A 19,442-nucleotide genomic window follows, 5' to 3' on the forward strand; every position below is an offset into this window, starting at 1 on the left:
GATGACAATCGTCACGATGAAATATTTAATTTATACGTCGTCACAATAATGTGGAGAGAGGAGCATAGCTTCGTTCACGTGTCGCCACACACGGGAAATTGCCGAGATATATATATTTTTAATTGCGGCATGGTCAGTCATACACCGCCTGAAATAACAGATGGGAAAATGCCGAGATATATTAAAAATTCGTCGCCACACACAGGAAATTGCCGAGATATATCTTCACTTTGCACAAAAATAACATCAAGTAATCGAATCAATAGGAATGTCCTGTGCATATAATATCGACGTTATAGGCACAGCTGCATCTAGGCATTGTGTAACATCGACGCGGCTTTTGTTTTAATTAAAACTTTTTGTACTTGTTTTTCAACAAAAACAAAAGTTAAATTATGACTGGGATTACGGACAGTAAAATTACAGTTCAGTACTTCGTGTAACCCCCACGAGCATTCCGGAGAGCACGTACACGTCGAGGCATGCTGTTCACGAGATTTGCCAAGGTTTGGACAGGAATCGCTTGCCATGCAGTGACAATAGTCTGCTGCAATTCACGCACAGAGGTCGGCTGCTGGTCCAAGTTGTCGATTTGACGCGTTAATTCTGCCCACAAGTTCTCTTTCGGATTCATATCCGGGGACATGGCAGGCCACTCCATATGCTCTACACCACGGTCAGCAAGAAAGTGTTGGATCATGCGAGCACGATGAGGCCGTGCATTGTCATCTTGGAAGACAGTTTCCTCGAAAGGCTGCACGAGCAAATGGAACCAATGTTTCTTCCAGAATGACCCTGTACTTGAACTGGTTCAGGTTTCCATTCAGAACAACCAGGTCAGTTTTGCCCCCTACATGAAAAGCAGCCCAAACAGTCACCCCACCACCTCCAGCTTGGACTCTTGGCACAATACAATCTTCGTTGTGGGCTTCATGCACTTTTCTGCGCACTCGGACGCAGCCATCTTGACGATAGACCAGAAATCGAGACTCGTCACTGAAGGTCACGTGATTCCAGTGTCCTGGCTGCCATTGACGGTGCTCTCTGGCCCACTGCAATCGGCGCTGGCTGTGTTGTCTGGTGAGGCGTGGCTTTCTCAGGGCACGCCTGGCACGATAGCCTGCTTGAACCAGTCGTTGGTTGACTAGCCTTCTGGATACAGGCACATTTGTCAGTTGCTGCCACTCAGCCCTAAGCCGATTAGCTGACTTGGTACGGCCATTGCGGACTAACCGGTGCAGCTGGCGATCATCTCTCCTTGTGGTTCTGCGTGGACGTCCTGGCCTCGGTGTTGGAGTAGGGACACCCCTCTGAGCATTTCGTTTCAGGATCTTTGACACCTGACCTTGAGTGATGCCATACTGCCGAGCAATAGCACGCTGTTTCATGCCAAAATTTCGTAAAGCCACCACTCCATGCCAAACAGCATTGTCAAGTTGACGGACCATCTCCAGAGGAAGCGGCAATAACTTTTGTAGACGTGCAGCAGTTGTTTTCCACTAATACAGAACGCAACAACCCTTATATACCCGATTGTGAAGCCAATCGTCAAATGTACCTGTCCTTACATTTTGTCACGCCACCTGTGATATAATCCTGTTATTGACTTCTTGCTGCGAAATACAATCAGTGACATGGTTCTTTCAACAAAGACATCACCGAAGGGTAAAATAAACTCACCAGATTGATATACTGAGTTCAGAAAGTAAACACAAGTGAAGAAAAAAAAAAATTCCATATTAAATGCCAAGTCTGTATATACACATACATTTCAAATCATTTTCAGTGGTTGCTTGGAGACAGGGCAGCATATAGAAAATCAGTTTTAATAACGTTTTAATTTTTGAATAACATTTTGATCCAGTGGTGAGTGGGGTTGTTTTGCTGGTAGGTGCACATGATATATTTCAGGTAAGATGTGCATGATTTAATGTGCATTATTATCATATCATGGAATGTGTGATGCAAGCTGTAACCATGTGATATTGTGATAATACATTGAATCATCGAGCGAGTTAAGTTTGAAAAGTTATGTTGCATTGATGGGTTGACTGACAGCCTCAGCCATGATGCTGGTGAGCCCCCCCCCCCCACACCCCCTCCTCCTCTCTCTCTTTCTACTGTTCCTTTTGTTCTGTTACATCCTGATCCATCCTATATTGTAGCTCCTCCACGAGCCCAGACATTGCAAACAAAAAAAAAAGGAACATAAACTCTCTCATTATTGTATCTGGTGTTTTCTTTATTGATAGTCCATATCTCCACTCTATTTTCCTCCTGTGACAAATCAGCGGCTGCAAACTTTCCAACTTTTCTGGATATGTCAATTCATGTCAGTCATCAATCACAGTTCTTTCAAGTGTTTCTAACTCCCCCTGTTGTGTCAATTCCACGAGCAAGAATTCTAGCCCTTGTCCTGCTGTGCAAACCAAAAACACATGCAAAAGGTCGTCTTGCAGTTAAGAGCGAGAATGATTGTGGGGTTGTCGCAAACATCAGTAGCATTCAAATCCGATTTGCAAAGAAATGTGTGGCTTCGGTACAGTACACCGATGAGGTAATTGCTCGAGCTGCAATGTACTTGGAACAATTTCCTGAAATACATTACTGACATTTTTAACGAAAAAAAATAAAAATAATTAATGTCAAGGTAAACCCCTCCCTCCATCCCTTCCTCCCCGCTCTCAAGGTGCCTATCTTTAGCATAAGCTGCTACAGCAAAGGCGTGGATAAAGGTCACATTCTCTCACAACCATTGTGGATAAAATTCTCCATATACTGGGGCTATTTCATTCACAACACATTCAACTTTCATAATATAATGGTCGTTTCAAAACAGCCGATGACGGCTTGGAAAACGAAAATGATTTGACATCTCCAGAATTAGCTTTTGCTACACCCATTGCAATATCAATGAAATATAAAAATTGCAGATCTTCACTGGGTTGACAGTGGGAGTAATTCAACTCACCAACACCCGAATGCGTGTGGACTTGTATCCTCTCTGGATTAGTCTGTCCATTTCCAGCGACTAAGATTCTGTTTGGACCCGAGTACCAAGCACAATAAAAAATATATTTTAAGCTACGAAAATATACAAGTTTTAACTCCTCTCCTCCAGTTTGGAACTCCCGAACAATTGAAAACGTTTTTTTTTTTAAATCAAAGGAAAACGCATTTTACCAAGATAATAAATCGATGATTGATTGATTAAATGTAAGAGTCCAAATTCTGAGTGGATTCCAGGAAGACGGCTCAATTCACCAGAGGAGCTGCTTTCAAGCATGTGTTATTCTACTATTAATTTGCGATTGCTCATCGGCTTTGACACCAACACAAATTTTTCTTAGACCCAGGACATCAAAAAGCTCCATACGTCAAACAAACCGTTTCAAATAGAGCACCTCGCTGCCATTAGAGCATTTAAATTGCATCAGATGTGGCAATAAATTAATTGCTGCTCCCAGCTTGCCTGCTCAATGACAGAAGATACCATTTGTATTTTTGCCAACTTCATCCCTGGAAATTGTAGGCAAACCACAAGGCTAACCCCCGCTCTAGCAGGGAAAATGGCCTTAAAATGCATGTTGTATCCCTACCCCGTTTAGAATCTCATGCGGGCACAGGCAACTTGCAAGTGTTATCAATAGTGAAATGTGATCAAATTACCCCAATACATTTGCACGCACAATTTCTGTCAACACTAAATAGGTGAGTATCGACCTTTTCTACATTATTAACCCCCAAACTCTTACCTCACACAAATTCAAGGTCAGAGGGAGGGGATCATCCACTGTTTCTTGCTGCGAATGTGAATTATGGCCCTGCCCAGGAATTTCAACACGCCCATCACGCTCACTACGATATAAAAAAATTTTAAACCAAAACAAAAAGACCAAAAGTCCTAGAGTTCCGTTTCCAATCATACACCAATAAATGCAACTATCAAAAAAATAATCTCAATAAACGCAACGAGCCGTGAAGGATAAACCATGACCAAAGCCACCCTCACATCACACGGGAAGTTGTAGGCAAGTGGACATGATGAACTGCCTCAGACAGGATAAATTATGATAATTAATGTGCTGAGCGGGCCAATGTGAATGAATATCAACTTTGTAGGCATTCTGGCTTCTCTCAATCTGAATATGTATTGGGGGACGGGGGTGGGGGGCGGGGGCATTCGCACAAAGACAGAAATACATTTAAAATATAACATTCAATCGAAGTTAAGTTGTCCAAACTGATATTAATTGGACAGACAGACAAAGTGAACCAATTGCCCAATCCTGCTTTTTGCTTCGCACATACAGCAACATGCATCTGCAATATCATTCACGTTGCATGGACATTGGGCAAATCAGCCAATGCGTATGGCTTCAACCCAGAAAGCTCAATGTGATCAACAACCTGTGATCAACACGACACTTGTTATTGCACAAAATACATCAGATTCATAAAATATTGGTTGGACAAAAAAAAAAAAAAAATGAACTCAGTAAAAAAACAAAAGTTGAAACTTGGTACAGATGAGGAACAAATGCGAATGTTTCGTGTTTGTGACTTTCAATGCGACAGATAATTTCCCACATTGGTGATTATCTACTACATTAAGGAGATAATTGAACCTTTTTTATTTTGCAAATATATTTTTAACCCAACCATGCATTAAAACATAGTAGGGGAAAAAACAGTAGGGAAAACATAGTAGGGGAAATACCCCTGGTGCTCACCTGGTGGAATAAACAGTATACTGCACTGACTAAAGGTATTTTAAACCTATTTCAATGCTTGCTCGAAGATAGGGCAGCATGTAGAATCACACTAACATAATCATAAGACTTTAAATAAACAAACCAAAAATTTTTTAAATAATAATAATAATAAAAAAATTAAAAAACTTATTCTGATTAGAATCTTCACCAAAATTGAAGAAATTCGTCCCCGTCACACACCCAACCTGTCCACAACTTTTTGAGACATCTTGCTCAAAGACAAAAACAGAAAAACAGACAAACAATATATAATATGGAATAACTGTACCACTAAAGGGAATCCAATGTCATACAAAATGTCTGTTATGATAGGCCTGTCATTTGAAAATGGCAAAAGGTACATGTATGATGGTTAGTCATGAAAGCACATGCAATGTTACTCAGGGTGGGAACATTTAGCTTATGAATATCAAGTGAGACGATGAACCGCCCAAAATATCAATAAAACAACAGCTTAACGAGTCATAAAATTGAGTGCGGCACCATATTTTAAAGATGGCCTTACCCTCAAACAATTTGAGTAATCATACCTGTCAAAGTATTTTAGAAAGATTTTCAACAAAAAACGAAATGCAAATTCAGGTGAGTGGTGATTGGCAGAGAATGGTCAAATTACAATTTCAGCCTGGTTTAAGGCAAGAAAGGTCATTTGACCTTTTTAAATATAAAATAAATAAATAAGAGTCAACAGGTTGGTTATATAATCAATATGCAATGAGATGGCATGGACATCATCATGATTATTTATAAATCTTGTAATTGGTGCTACCTAAATTATCCTGACCTTTCCATTGAGTGAAATGAAGTGTGTGTTGGAGCTCTCATTTGGCTGAAGAATGTAGGATTCAAAATGACAGGTGGACAGTGAGAAGGAATGGAGGCTTGCCTGGCAAGGCACAAGCACCTGGCAGAAGAAACATGGATCAGTAACAAGCAGTGAGGGAGCGTATCAGATTCATTTACTTATTTAAACAGAGATTGAGGCTCAATGAAGAACTGAATGATGGAGGGATGATAATGTGACCCCGTGATGGGAGCAGAAGGGATGGCGTACAAGGGTGGTCTATGCTACGACATCCTCCACCATGGGTCAAACAGCATCTCAATCAAAACAAAATTCAGGCAAACTTTTTTTTTTTTCCCTTTTCTAGTGTTCAATTTTGTGTATGTCCATCATACACAAATTTGTATGCCCATCAATTTGTATGTCCATTTTCTAGTGTTCAATTTTGTGTATGTCCATCATACACAAATTTGTATGCCCATCAATTTGTATGTCCATGCACATTTGTATGTCCATTTGTATGTCCATCATCATCATCATCATAACGATTTGATGGAAGCTGATTGGAGCCCAATCTACAGTAAAACTGAGTGAACTTAATGCAACAGATTAGAAGCCCTTGAGACTCGGTGGCTTAATGGTTAGAACGTCTGATTTTGAGTCTGAGAGTTCGGAACCCAGGCCGAGTCATATCAAAGACTAAAAATGGTACGTGCTACTTCTTTGCTTGATGCTCAGCATTTGAAATGGATGGAGCATAGACAAACAACCATAGGTTTGCAATGCTTGCGCAGTCTATGATGGGTTCATTGGCTCTTCCTGAATTTATGCTCCTTCCAAGGAAACTATTTTTAACAGTAAATAAAATATAAACAATGCAAATAAATAAAATAAATAAATAAATAATGGAGCTCTTTATATTTGTGGCATTCACATCTGAGAATCGTCTACATAAAACCCCATTTGAATACCTTTAAGCTGGCACCCCAATAGGAAAAATGTGTATCTTGTGTATTAAAAGAAGAGGGTGAGAAAGAGGAAGAACGAATTTCAGAATGGAATTTTGTAAATATTGCATTGAATGAAATTCAGTTTGTATGCGATTGGAGAAAAACGTGCTGAGAGTAAATTCCATTGATGGGCAATTCTACAACTGCTTGGTGTCATCAGAAAAATTATACAACTGCTTGGTGTCATATCAGAAAAATTATACAACTGCTTGGTGTCATATCAGAAAAATTATACAACTGCTTGGCGTCATATCAGAAAAATTATACAACTGCTTGGTGTCATATCAGAAAAATTATACAACAGCTTGGTATCATATCAGAAAAATTATACAATTGCTTGGTGTCATATCAGAAAAATTATACAACTACTTGGTGTCATATCAGAAAAATTATACAACTGCTTGGTGTCATATCAGAAAAATTATACAACTGCTTGGTATCATCAGCCTGCAAGCAAATGTTAGACGATAGGCCGTCCCTTCGTATCTTTCAGTTTTGTGATCCCCGGCCTGGCAGAACATGAAAACACTTTTATAACAAGGAAAAAATATGCAATGAAGTTTTGGTTCTTCTACAATAATTAATTATTTTGCAATAAGTGCTTTGGTGTAATTTTCCAGGGAAATCAGTATATTAATTCGAAGTCTTCTCCGATGAGTTACACCCCAATCATCCAATAGTAAAATAGTTTACGGCAAAGGAAAAAAAACTGTCCAATCAAGAGCCGTAACAGAGCGGTACGGTCCCAAATGCGTAACGTTGCTACAAAGCAGCTATTGCCAATTTACGTGAAGAAGTGATAACGTACACCGTTGTTGTTGATCGCGAGCCAAATATGGTTGCGACAAACAGTGCGGAGGTCAAAATACCATGTTATTGCCACAACCACAGGGTTTCCGAAAGGAAATTCACACCATTTAGAGAGTTGACATGGACCACATTTTTAAGGAGCGTGAATATTTGGAAAGATTTGGTGGAATATCAAGCTGAAATTTTGAAGAGCTGTACCAAACCGTTTAATTTATTTGTCAGGAATTTAGTTTAATTATAAGAAGTTGACCCTATTTAAGGTTATTAATGTACATGTAGGTCAATAATTTTTGGTTCGTTTTTGTTTATTTGTTTCAGCTGTCGATGCAATTGCAAACCCAGAGTCTACAGAACCCTCAGAGCCTGCAACAAAGGAAAGAAAAACGTTACGTTCCAGTTCTGGATTGAGTCGCCCATCAGCATCACAGAGTTCCCATATTTTACAAAGAGTGCATTATCTGCCGTACTACACAGTACACAAGAGACTTCAACCGTAAAAGACAACCTGAACGTTTGACACAGAATGAGCTCGTGAACGGTGGGGAATTGCTAGAGGCAGCAAAACTCAAGCAGGACCAAAATCTGTTGACGCAATCGAAGACCAAGATTGTATAGCCATTGAAGTGTACTACCATGCCAGTTGTCACAGATCATACACACGATTCCTGACAAGACAATCATCACAGGGTGAAAAGGTGGAACTTTATTCCAAGGGTTTTGCAGAATTCTGTGAATTTGCAATCGATGGCAAGCTGATAAGGGACAAAGACATTCTCCGTATAACTAAATTGAAGAAGCTGTTCCTCAAAGCTGTGTGTGACATTGAGAATGCTAATGCATCTACCGACAAAACCTGGAATTTGAAACAAAGATTACAGAAGAAGTACCCTCAGTTGTGCTTTCTCAAGCTAAGCAAACAGTATGAAAGTTAACTAGTTTTTGTTGACAGCCTTTCTACAGAAGATCTGGTGGAAGAAGCAACTCTGACACTGACACCGATACAGGAACTGACACTGATGTGACAGATAGTGAATGTCATCTGGATGAATCTGGTGACATACTGAAAATAACTACTTGTAAGGCCCAAAGTAAAAAGGGCAAGCCCACAACAACACAGATGCACTCTGTCAGCATAAGGGATCCGTACACATCAGCATGTGATTTACAGCGTGTTATAGATTACATTCAATCAGAAACACGACCATGGCCACCAACATCATCTCACTTGACCCTAGATGCTGCTAGAGAAATCATAACAGCAAAACTCTTCAATTCTGTAGCGTGGATAGTTGGTGCCTCTGATGTTCCAGAAGAAGATGCTTACGTGGAAGTGACAGTCGTGGAGAGTCGTGGAATCCTGAATATAATCGCAAGATATTGTTTACTTGGCCTCTGAAGGAAAAAAAGTCAATGCCAAAGCATACGTCCCTGGCAATGGCAGTCAAACACTTGACTGGCTCTGCACAGCTGATAGGTTTGTTGAACTGTTTGGGATATAGTGCATTACACTCTTATGTGTTGGAGCATGACACTATTGGCTCAACAAGAAATACGCAGAGGATTTAGTACTCTCCCATCATGTATACAGACTGGCATCTTCACGACACTTGTGTGGGATAATAACGATTTTGGAGAGGAGACTGTCTGGGTAAGAGTAAACACATAACACCAATGGTATCGGCATTCAACCTGAACAGCTGTAGCTATCTACCATACCAGAGCCACCATCAGTGTCGACTGTGAAGAAGACAAAGCAATTGTCCTTACCAGCTCCAGAAAAGAATCTTGTTCCTTTTGGTGGTGTCAAAAATCCTCACCTGAAGCCTTCTCTACTGCCATACCATTAGAGCTGAAATATTCCGTCACAACCTTGAGCCAGTACAAGCAGAAAGATGCTGCTTACTACATTACCACCCAAGACACTGACTGTCGCTTGCTGCCTTCTTGGGCAGGATTAAACCAACTCCTGTCAACTGACACTTCACTGAAAGCGACAATATGTTACATGCCTGTTATTGATGCTAGCCCGACTGACCTTAACACCGTCAACACAATCCTCGACCGAAGTGTTGAATTCGCTGATCAATTAGCACTTCCATCAGTTGTAGTAGTAGTGGACCAAGCCATTTATGCAAAAGCTCAAGCTCTCAGATGGCAAACGCCTGTGTACATGGACCGCATTGTGATCCACTATGTTACTCTTTACTACTTCAACAGGGTGCTGGACTCTAGGTGATATAGCACTTCCTGCAGCTGCATGAGGGATAGAAATGGGTGCGCCCTTGACGAAACATCTACCGTTGGTGCTGTCTTTCCCTCGCGGTCCCACTGTACTGTCTTTCCCTCGCGGTCCCACTGTACTGTCTTTTCCTCGCGGTCCCACTGTACTGTCTTTCCCTCGCGGTCCCACTGTGCTGTCTTTCCCTCGCGGTCCCACTGTACTGTCTTTCCCTCGCGGTCCCACTGTACTGTCTTTCCCTCGCGGTCCCACTGTACTGTCTTTCCCTCGCGGTCCCTCTGTGCTGTCTTTCCCTCGCGGTCCCTCTGTGCTGTCTTTCCCTCGCGGTCCCACTGTGCTGTCTTTCCCTCGCGGTCCCTCTGTGCTGTCTTTCCCTCGCGGTCCCTCTGTGCTGTCTTTCCCTCGCGGTCCCTCTGTGCTGTCTTTCCCTCGCGGTCCCTCTGTGCTGTCTTTCCCTCGCGGTCCCTCTGTGCTGTCTTTCCCTCGCGGTCCCTCTGTGCTGTCTTTCCCTCGCGGTCCCTCTGTGCTGTCTTTCCCTCGCGGTCCCTCTGTGCTGTCTTTCCCTCACGGTCCCACTGTACTGTCTTTCCCTCGCGGTCCCACTGTACTGTCTTTCCCTCGCGGTCCCACTGTACTGTCTTTCCCTCGCGGTCCCACTGTACTGTCTTTCCCTCGCGGTCCCACTGTACTGTCTTTCCCTCGCGGTCCCACTGTACTGTCTTTCCCTCGCGGTCCCACTGTACTGTCTTTCCCTCGCGGTCCCACTGTACTGTCTTTCCCTCGCGGTCCCTCTGTGCTGTCTTTCCCTCGCGGTCCCTCTGTGCTGTCTTTCCCTCGCGGTCCCTCTGTGCTGTCTTTCCCTCGCGGTCCCTCTGTGCTGTCTTTCCCTCGCGGTCCCTCTGTGCTGTCTTTCCCTCGCGGTCCCTCTGTGCTGTCTTTCCCTCGCGGTCCCTCTGTGCTGTCTTTCCCTCGCGGTCCCTCTGTGCTGTCTTTCCCTCGTGGTCCCTCTGTGCTGTCTTTCCCTCGCGGTCCCACTGTACTGTCTTTCCCTCGCGGTCCCCGTGTGCTGTCTTTCCCTCGCGGTCCCACTGTGCTGTCTTTCCCTCGCGGTCCCTCTGTGCTGTCTTTCCCTCGTGGTCCCTCTGTGCTGTCTTTCCCTGGCGGTCCCACTGTGCTGTCTTTCCCTCGCGGTCCCTCTGTGCTGTCTTTCCCTCGCGGTCCCTCTGTGCTGTCTTTCCCTCGCGGTCCCTCTGTGCTGTCTTTCCCTCGCGGTCCCTCTGTGCTGTCTTTCCCTCGCGGTCCCTCTGTGCTGTCTTTCCCTCGCGGTCCCCCTGTGCTGTCTTTCCCTCGCGGTCCCCGTGTGCTGTCTTTCCCTTGCGGTCCCCGTGTGCTGTCTTTCCCTCGTGGTCCCCGTGTGCTGTCTTTCCCTCGCGGTCCCCCTGTGCTGTCTTTCCCTCGCGGTCCCCCTGTGCTGTCTTTCCCTCGCGGTCCCTCTGTGCTGTCTTTCCCTCGCGGTCCCTCTGTGCTGTCTTTCCCTCGCGGTCCCCGTGTGCTGTCTTTCCCTCGTGGTCCCCCTGTGCTGTCTTTCCCTCGCGGTCCCACTGTGCTGTCTTTCCCTCGTGGTCCCTCTGTGCTGTCTTTCCCTCGCGGTCCCTCTGTGCTGTCTTTCCCTGGCGGTCCCACTGTGCTGTCTTTCCCTCGCGGTCCCTCTGTGCTGTCTTTCCCTCGCGGTCCCCCTGTGCTGTCTTTCCCTCGTGGTCCCCGTGTGCTGTCTTTCCCTCGTGGTCCCCGTGTGCTGTCTTTCCCTCGTGGTCCCCGTGTGCTGTCTTTCCCTCGTGGTCCCCGTGTGCTGTCTTTCCCTCGTGGTCCCCGTGTGCTGTCTTTCCCTCGTGGTCCCCGTGTGCTGTCTTTCTCTCGCGGTCCCTCTGTGCTGTCTTTCCCTCGCGGTCCCTCTGTGCTGTCTTTCCCTCGCGGTCCGTCTGTGCTGTCTTTCCCTCGTGGTCCCCCTGTGCTGTCTTTCCCTCGTGGTCCCCCTGTGCTGTCTTTCCCTCGCGGTCCCTCTGTGCTGTCTTTACCTCGCGGTCCCTCTGTGCTGTCTTTCCCTCGTGGTCCCTCTGTGCTGTCTTTCCCTCGTAGTCCCTCTGTGCTGTCTTTCCCTCGTGGTCCCCCTGTGCTGTCTTTCCCTCGCGGTCCCTCTGTGCTGTCTTTACCTCGCGGTCCCACTGTACTGTCTTTCCCTCGTGGTCCGTCTGTGCTGTCTTTCCCTCGTGGTCCCTCTGTGCTGTCTTTACCTCGCGGTCCCACTGTACTGTCTTTCCTTCGCGGTCCCTCTGTGCTGTCTTTCCCTCGTGGTCCCCCTGTGCTGTCTTTCCCTCGTGGTCCCACTGTACTGTCTTTCCCTCGCGGTTGTCAGCTCTTTCACGAGCCTTGATTCAGTATTTAAAAAAAAAAAAAAAAAAAAAAAAAAAAAAAAGGTAGCTTGGAGATCAAGTGCTGGTGGCAGACAAGAATGCACCGAGTAATTGCTTGTTGCTAGGCAGAATGCTACAGACCATGCTGGACAATGAGGGCTGCGTTCCATGCGTAAATCTAAAGACCTAGATTAGTGCGCTCCTGAAGTCAGTCTCAGAGCTGAGCTTAATATCAGCTGATGATGAGCGTTTTAGAAGCAGTGTGAATTAACCAGAATGCTATATTTTGCAATGGAGGAGCATATGTTTTCTTTTTCTTCTTTTTACTGTTGTCGGTGCGAGTCCAGTGACACCTGTGTGATGCAGTACCTTGTTTGAATTTCAATAAACTGCCTTAGCTACTGAATGATATGAAACGTAGGCTGTCACCCCAGTGTGTTTTATCATCATTGGTCGTTATGATTGGGAGGATTAGCCTGTCACTTACATGTACTGTCCAAAAATACCTTCAGTCTTCATAAAAAAGGTCAATAGAAAATAAAACGATGCATAACTTTAGACCGAAAAAACAATTAAATACATAAGAAATTGCTCCAAAACAAAAAACAAAAGATCAAGTAAAATCACATTTTTACCTCTACTCCGCCAAAGGTGGATTACAGGTTATGTGTTCACCCCTGCCTGTTTGCCTGTCCGTTTGTTTGTTTGTGAACAAAATATCTGAAAAAATGTGGACAGATTCGGACGGAATTTGGCAGAGATGTAGCGTATGTCACAAAGATTAAACGATTAGATTTTGGTGAAGATCGGGATTAAGATACGAGAATTTTTTAAGTGATTCTTCACCATTGGGAGATAGGGCCAAAAACTACACATTGCAGGATATCTCAAAAAGTTAAGGCGATTTTCCTTAATGCCTTTCATATAAATCTGCCAAGTTATAGCATTTTATGTATTTCCCCATTGAAATGGTAAGGATGATGAAATATGCATAAATTGTACTGGGACAGAAATTGTGGTCTAATGTTCAATGTTTGAGAGTGGTACGAGTTAGAATAGTGATTAGGCATATAGTAGCTACACTTTAAACAATATTGCATTGTCTGCCAAGGATGAGACTGCAAGAATCAATTTCTGAGGGTATATGCAGGGCACGGCCTATAGTCTATGTGGTCGACATAGGTGGAAAAAGTAGGTCATTGGTATTTAAAAAAAAAAGAGCAAGCGCAAGAGAGGAATCTTGAGAAAGGCCTTATCCAAGCATCATCCATTGGTAAACACACTAATCGGAGCCTTGGCCAACCGAGACCAAGCTAAACTTTGCTTTATTAGTCTTTCTTTCCATACCCTATTTATCTTTTACTAATCCATTAAATATTTCTCCCACTATCTGGCTGTTTGGTGGAATTGGGTTAAAGATGCGTCTCCCTTCTCCAATGGTTGGTGTGGGATGGATTACAAATGAGCAGGTTATTAACAGAGCAATATGTATGCGCACACAACCAGAATTGGCGTTGTAATCATTAGAGTGTCCGCTCTGAGTATAGGGGGGGGGGGGGGGGAGGGCGAGAGGAAGTGGTCAGTGGTTCGAACGCCAGCAGAGTCAGAACAAAGACTTAAAATGGTATGTTCTGTCTGCTTCCTTGCTCGATGCTCAACATTTAAAAGAGTATAACATGGAGGAACAATGCTGTGAAGGCAATGGGAAACCACCCAGTATAAAACTCGCCAAGAAACTGCTTCAGCAGCACCGATGATCTGTAAAGAATATGGTAGATCCAAAAACAAACAAACAAAAAAAATGTGCACATGATAGATATATTTACAATAGTCTGGGAAACAAAAATAAATGAGAACGGCACTTGGTAGAGTGCATACCTCCGCCAGGCTGAAATGTTTAGGTTTTGTATCCCACCGATAGGCTGGATCTGCATCCTGACATAGACCAGAATTTAATCGGCTTGTTCTTGTCACCTACCCAACTCATCCACCAAGTTTCGTCCAATATGTAAATACCTTTGAGCACCCGATTGAAATTTTAATTTAAATTAAAATCCCACAAAACTCGTTCAAGGAAGTATGATGAAGGCAATTTGTGTTCTAGTCTTCAAGTGTACAGTATAATTCAATTCAAAGAAAAAAAAAAAATTGTATAAATAAATTATTTCTGGGTTTTACCGCCATTTTCCGAGTCTATTACATCACTCTCTCTAACATAATACATTAACAATAAAAAGAGCAATCAGAGATGGCAAACCCTCGCCAGGATGTATTTTCAGTGGTTTTTTAAGGCTTTTGTGTTAAAACAAATATGGCGGCCGAACCACGTGACCGATGGTCTTTTTTTTGCTAAACCAAATTATTCCTAGATTATGCTCAAGAAATTGAATCTTGATCGGATGAAGTTTTATACTTGTCGAATTATGACGTCATACTGGAGGCACCTATGACATCATTAACATGTTTTATTCCCCATGGAGAGTTCTTTACAACGAGCCATGTCTCAATTTTATCTATTCAGCCCTTTCGGAGATATAGAGGTGCAACGTTTTTCGGTTTTTCCAAGATGGCGGCCAAACCACGCGACCTATGACGTCATAATTATCATGAAAAAAATTATACAGGTGGAGTTGCACCTATGGTGAAAATTTCCTGTCAATCGGACCAACGGTTGCAGAGAAAATCATATTTATTCTGTGCGGAAAAACAGACAAACGGACTAAAATGCAATAGCCTCTCCTCTGGCGAGGGTAATTATTTGTGCCTGTCGTATGCGTCCATTGCGACATCCTTAAAAACAGTAAGTTTCCTATTTGGAATGATTTTCAATTTTGTAAACAAATTTTGGACTTTGAAGGACCTATCACACTTGAAAACACATGGGCCCACTCATTACAACAATGAATGAACTTCACAAAAATAAAAGGAACAAAGACTGCAAAGCATTTCATTGAGGATCTTCAAGTATTCAAAGGTAATTTTTATAGATGTATTGCAAGACGTGTCAGGAAATGACATCCCGGATGAGCTGATATTATCAATTAGGACCAAACAGCTGTGGAGGTAATACCCTCCAGGAACTGGACTGAATCAACATGGGGGAAAAAACAAGCGGAGATTAAAAGTGTTGACGACAAGAGACAACACATGGATTTAATTGCCTATGTTGTGATTGGTACAACGCACTGCGTAGTGACGTCTGGGGGCGTGGCTTCGGTTGTTGATGGCGGCTCGTCATGATGGCCGTGTGTTCTGTGAGAGCTTGGTATCGTCTTTAATAAACCACTTGATTGAAGGAGATTCCTGAACTTACGACATGGTGGCAGCGTGGGATCGTGAAGATCAACAAGCAGTTTGACTTTTGGTCTTGTTTTTCTTTGCGGATTACCACGGCGGCACGTTCCGTGTTTTTCCAACATGGCGTAGTTCCCGACAATGGACTGGTCCAGCTCGGAGCTGGCGGAGACCTTCAAGTTATTCAAGCAACAAATGAACTTGGTGCTGTCGGACGAGGGCATCGATACTAAAGCCAGACAGGCCATCAAGATTCAGATTGCTGTGGGAGACGAAGGACTGCGGCGGATCAATGCATCGACTGAGTGAGGATGATAAAAAGGATCTGGATAAATTATATAAATTATTCGAGGATCAGTTGGACATTCATGTAAACTTTCGGATTCACCAGCTGGAAATGATGAGATTCCGGCAGCAAGGAGAGTCCATTGATGATTTCGCCAACCGATGCCGACTGAGGGGAAGGTTGAGCAATTTGTCCGAAGCAGAACTCTCGGAACGGATTATCAAGTTAATTGTTGCGAGCACCCCACATGATGATTTTCAAAAGCATCTGCTCGACCACTAGGTCGAGTACGACATGGACCTGGTTTTAAGTGAGGGACGCAAGTACGAAGCAATGGTAATCGGAAAGCAGGCCATCCAGAAGATGGAAGGACCTTCATCGTCTGTGAATGCCATGACATCGACAAAAGTGTAAAAAGTGTGGACTATCACATCCACCACGGAACTGCCCAGCATACAATGATTATTGTGGTGAACTGGGTGAATTATTGCGATTATTGTGGATTATTGTGGTGAAGTATTGTGGTGAACTGGGACACTGGGCCCGTTGTTGTGAAAATCCCAAACGAAGCACGAGATATGCTGATGGATACGAGTGGAGCCGCCGTCCTGCAATGGGTGGAAGAGGCCGTCGAGTCATCAAAAGCAAGTTGAGAGGTATGCTTCGGGGAAGTAACAATAATGGGACCTCGGTGAATGAAGTGTCGGGGTATTTTACTGAAGGCGATGATGACAGTTACGAAAGTGACACTGACACATATGAACACACCAAGCCATTTCACGTGATCAGGGTATCCGCACTGTGTATGAAGGAGATGAGGGATGAAGTGCACACATTGTTGAACATTGTATGCCCTGACATGAAAGGTGTATACAAACTGCAGTTGAAAGTGGATAAAGGTGCGTCTATAAAGTGGATAAAGGATAAAGGTATTCAGGGAATACTTTGCCAACACGTATTGTGAAGGACATGTATGGAAACAAATGGATGTCAAAACTGACTCCGCTTGGTGGGACCAAGCTCACTGCTTACAATGGCAGTGAGATAAAGTGTCACGGAATCCTCAAGCTCTTGTGTCGATATAAAGACTCAGATTGGTTCAAGTACAGGTTCTATGTGGTTGGAGTACCTGGACCTGCAGTACTTGAACTACCAGCGTGTGAACGGCTCAACATTGTCACCATAAACAGCATTGCTGGACAACGGAGGACATTGCTGAAGGCCGCACCTCCAGCATCAAGGATTCCGAAACCAATGCGCCACAAGGAACAGGCCTACAAGGTGAATTCCGTGGATGATTTGAAAAGGCTGTTCCCGGACAGGTTTGACTGCATTGGGAATTTTAAAGGAAAAGTGAGGCTTCATCTAAAGCCTGATGCAAAGGCATCGATTGACGCAACCAAGGAAGTGTAGTGTTCACATCAAAGGGAAGTTGAAGGAGGAACTAATGAAAATGAAAAAACAGGGTATCATCAGGAAAGTGGACGATCATACGGATTGGTGCTCTTCCATCTGTAATAGTGCAAAGAAAGATTGGAGCTGAAGAGTATGTCTCGATCAAAAACGCCTGAACTTTTGGCTGAAGAGGTGTCCACATAAAATACCGACATTAGATGAGCTGAACCCAGAATTTGCTGATGCCATGATATTCTCAAAATTAGATGCTCGGGCTGGCTATTGGGCTGTGCATCTGGATGAGCAAAGCCAGGATTTGACCACATTCCACACACCTTTTGGGCGCTGGTGCTTCAAGAGATTGTCTTTTGGGTTATGTGTCAGCCAGGATCTGTTCCAGCAAGCCATGGACCGCATATTCGAGCAAGCACCAGGCTGTATTGGTATCTCCGATTATGTGGCAGTATCAGGACGAACTGAAGAGGAGCATGATCGTAATCTTCTGAACCTGATGAAAGTAGCATGAAGAGAGGGTCTGGTTTTCAACTCTTTGAAATGTATCAAGACCGACCGTATCAACTTTTTCGGCTCGATCTACAGAAAACAAGGAATCTCACATGATCCTGGGAAGATCTGCGACATCCGGAAGATGCCGTCACCGCAGGATAAGGAAGACTTGAGCCGATTCATTGGACTGCTGAACTATCTGTTACCACATATTCCCCACTTTGCGGATAAAGTGGCACCCCTCCGAGATTTACTGAAGAATGGAGTGCCATTCATGTGGCAGGAAGACCATCAGTTTGCATTTGAGCAACTGAAACAGAGTGTTGATGCAGATGCCTGTCTAACCTGCTATCATCGTGACAAGGAGACAGTTTTGGAAGTAGATGCGTCGCAGAAGGGACTGGGTGCATTCCTTTTGCAGGATGACAAGCCTGTTGCTTTTGCGTCACAAACTCTGACACCCACTCAGTCTGCATATTCAAACATTGAATGAGAAACCCTGGCCCTTGTTGCTGGCATACAGAAGTTCCATACTTACCTGTTTGGGAAACGCTACAAGGTATACACAGACCACAAACCATTGGTCATGATCATCAGCAAACCGCTTACAAGCACCCCTCCACGGCTTCAGCGCCTTCTTGTGAAAATCCAAGGCTCCGATTTTGATCTGGAGTATAAGGCTGGCCGCGAGATGATGCTATCAGACACACTGTCAAGGCTATCGAACCCAGAGAACCAGGAACTGCAGTTGGACACACGTGTAGATGGTATTTATACCATCTACACATGTGTAGATGATCATCATCGCTTTGACCTCTGATTTCAGCTCAAGGAAACGGGACCAACTCAGAGTGTGGAAAGGCTGATAGAACCTTTCGAGCATTGCAGCAGGTTGTTCATCGAGGATGGCCTGCTAGGATTACAGAGCTGCCTGTGGACCTACGTCCGTACTGGCCATACCGTGATGAAATTGGTATTTGTGACGGTGTTCTCTTCAAAGGTCGACAGGTACCAATTCCAGAGCAGCTACGTAAGGATAGCCTCGACCAGCTCCATGAGGCGCACATGGGGATCGAAAAGACAAAACGTCTAGAATGCGAATGTATTTACTGGCCAAGTATATTGCTGCGGTTTTGAGATTGGCACATCGAAGTCAATTAATGTTAAAGGTTTGCCCCCCACAGTTAGTCACACGAGCAACATATAGGCCCATTTGTAGTATAGTTATGTCTTAGTATGAGTAAGAATAGGCCATTTCCCCTCTTAGTACCTGCGTTGTGTAAAGACAGGAGAATATGCCCTCCATTCATTTTGCGTACACCTCCATTCTACCTCTATGGGCGCAATCCATCCCGCGTCCCATTTGGCTGTACACTAGTCAAATTAACACGAGGCAGGGCCTCGAAAGGTGAAGGAGGGTTGAGCTCGGCACGGCAGCAGTGGGCACGGTAAGAATGAACCAGCCAATCAGAGATCGAGCGGAATGGCGTGAGGGCGTGGTGAAGAGCGTCTGGTGAGTTCCAGAGGGTTCGAAGGGCGTGGCATATATAATCGGATGCGAAAAGCCCTCGGAAGGACTTGCAGAGGATAAGCGCGTTGTAAAGGACTCGCGGAGGGAAGGACTCGCGGAGGGAAGGACTCGCGGAGGGAAGGACTTGAGTTATCGAGGGAGGTGCGCTGAGCTGGTGCGGAGTTTGTGAGAGGATTCTAAGAAGACGCGCTTGAAAAGGATCACCCGCGCTGTATGAACTTTGTTACGAGGGATACGTGGGCGCAGCCAGGGCGTTGATAACTTGCTCACCAAGCGGTTCAGCCAAAGCGAGTGAACGCGGCTGAATAGCTGCCAGCCGCGCTAAGTCCGCCCCCTATCGTTCGCCCCGAGATAACCCGTTCCGTTCGAGCGACACGATACGCGGTCCTGCCTTCTCCTA

General features: G+C 44.4%; 1 protein-coding gene across 2 annotated transcripts in view; it reads right to left on the bottom strand.

Moving 5' to 3' along the window:
* The window catches only part of ANKRD27 (ankyrin repeat domain 27), a 147,193-nt gene that overhangs the window by 107,255 nt on the left and 20,496 nt on the right, over nt 1–19,442 (bottom strand). For both annotated transcript variants that reach the window (XM_068129248.2, XM_068129247.2), the window contains exon 3: nt 5,560–5,679. In XM_068129248.2, the coding sequence (XP_067985349.2) occupies nt 5,560–5,679 (120 nt within the window). The remainder of the gene's footprint in view (nt 1–5,559; nt 5,680–19,442) is intronic.

Source organism: Myxine glutinosa, chromosome 9 (assembly GCF_964187855.1).
Source record: "Myxine glutinosa chromosome 9, kmMyxGlut1.1, whole genome shotgun sequence".
Classification (NCBI taxonomy): Eukaryota; Metazoa; Chordata; class Myxini; order Myxiniformes; family Myxinidae; genus Myxine; species Myxine glutinosa.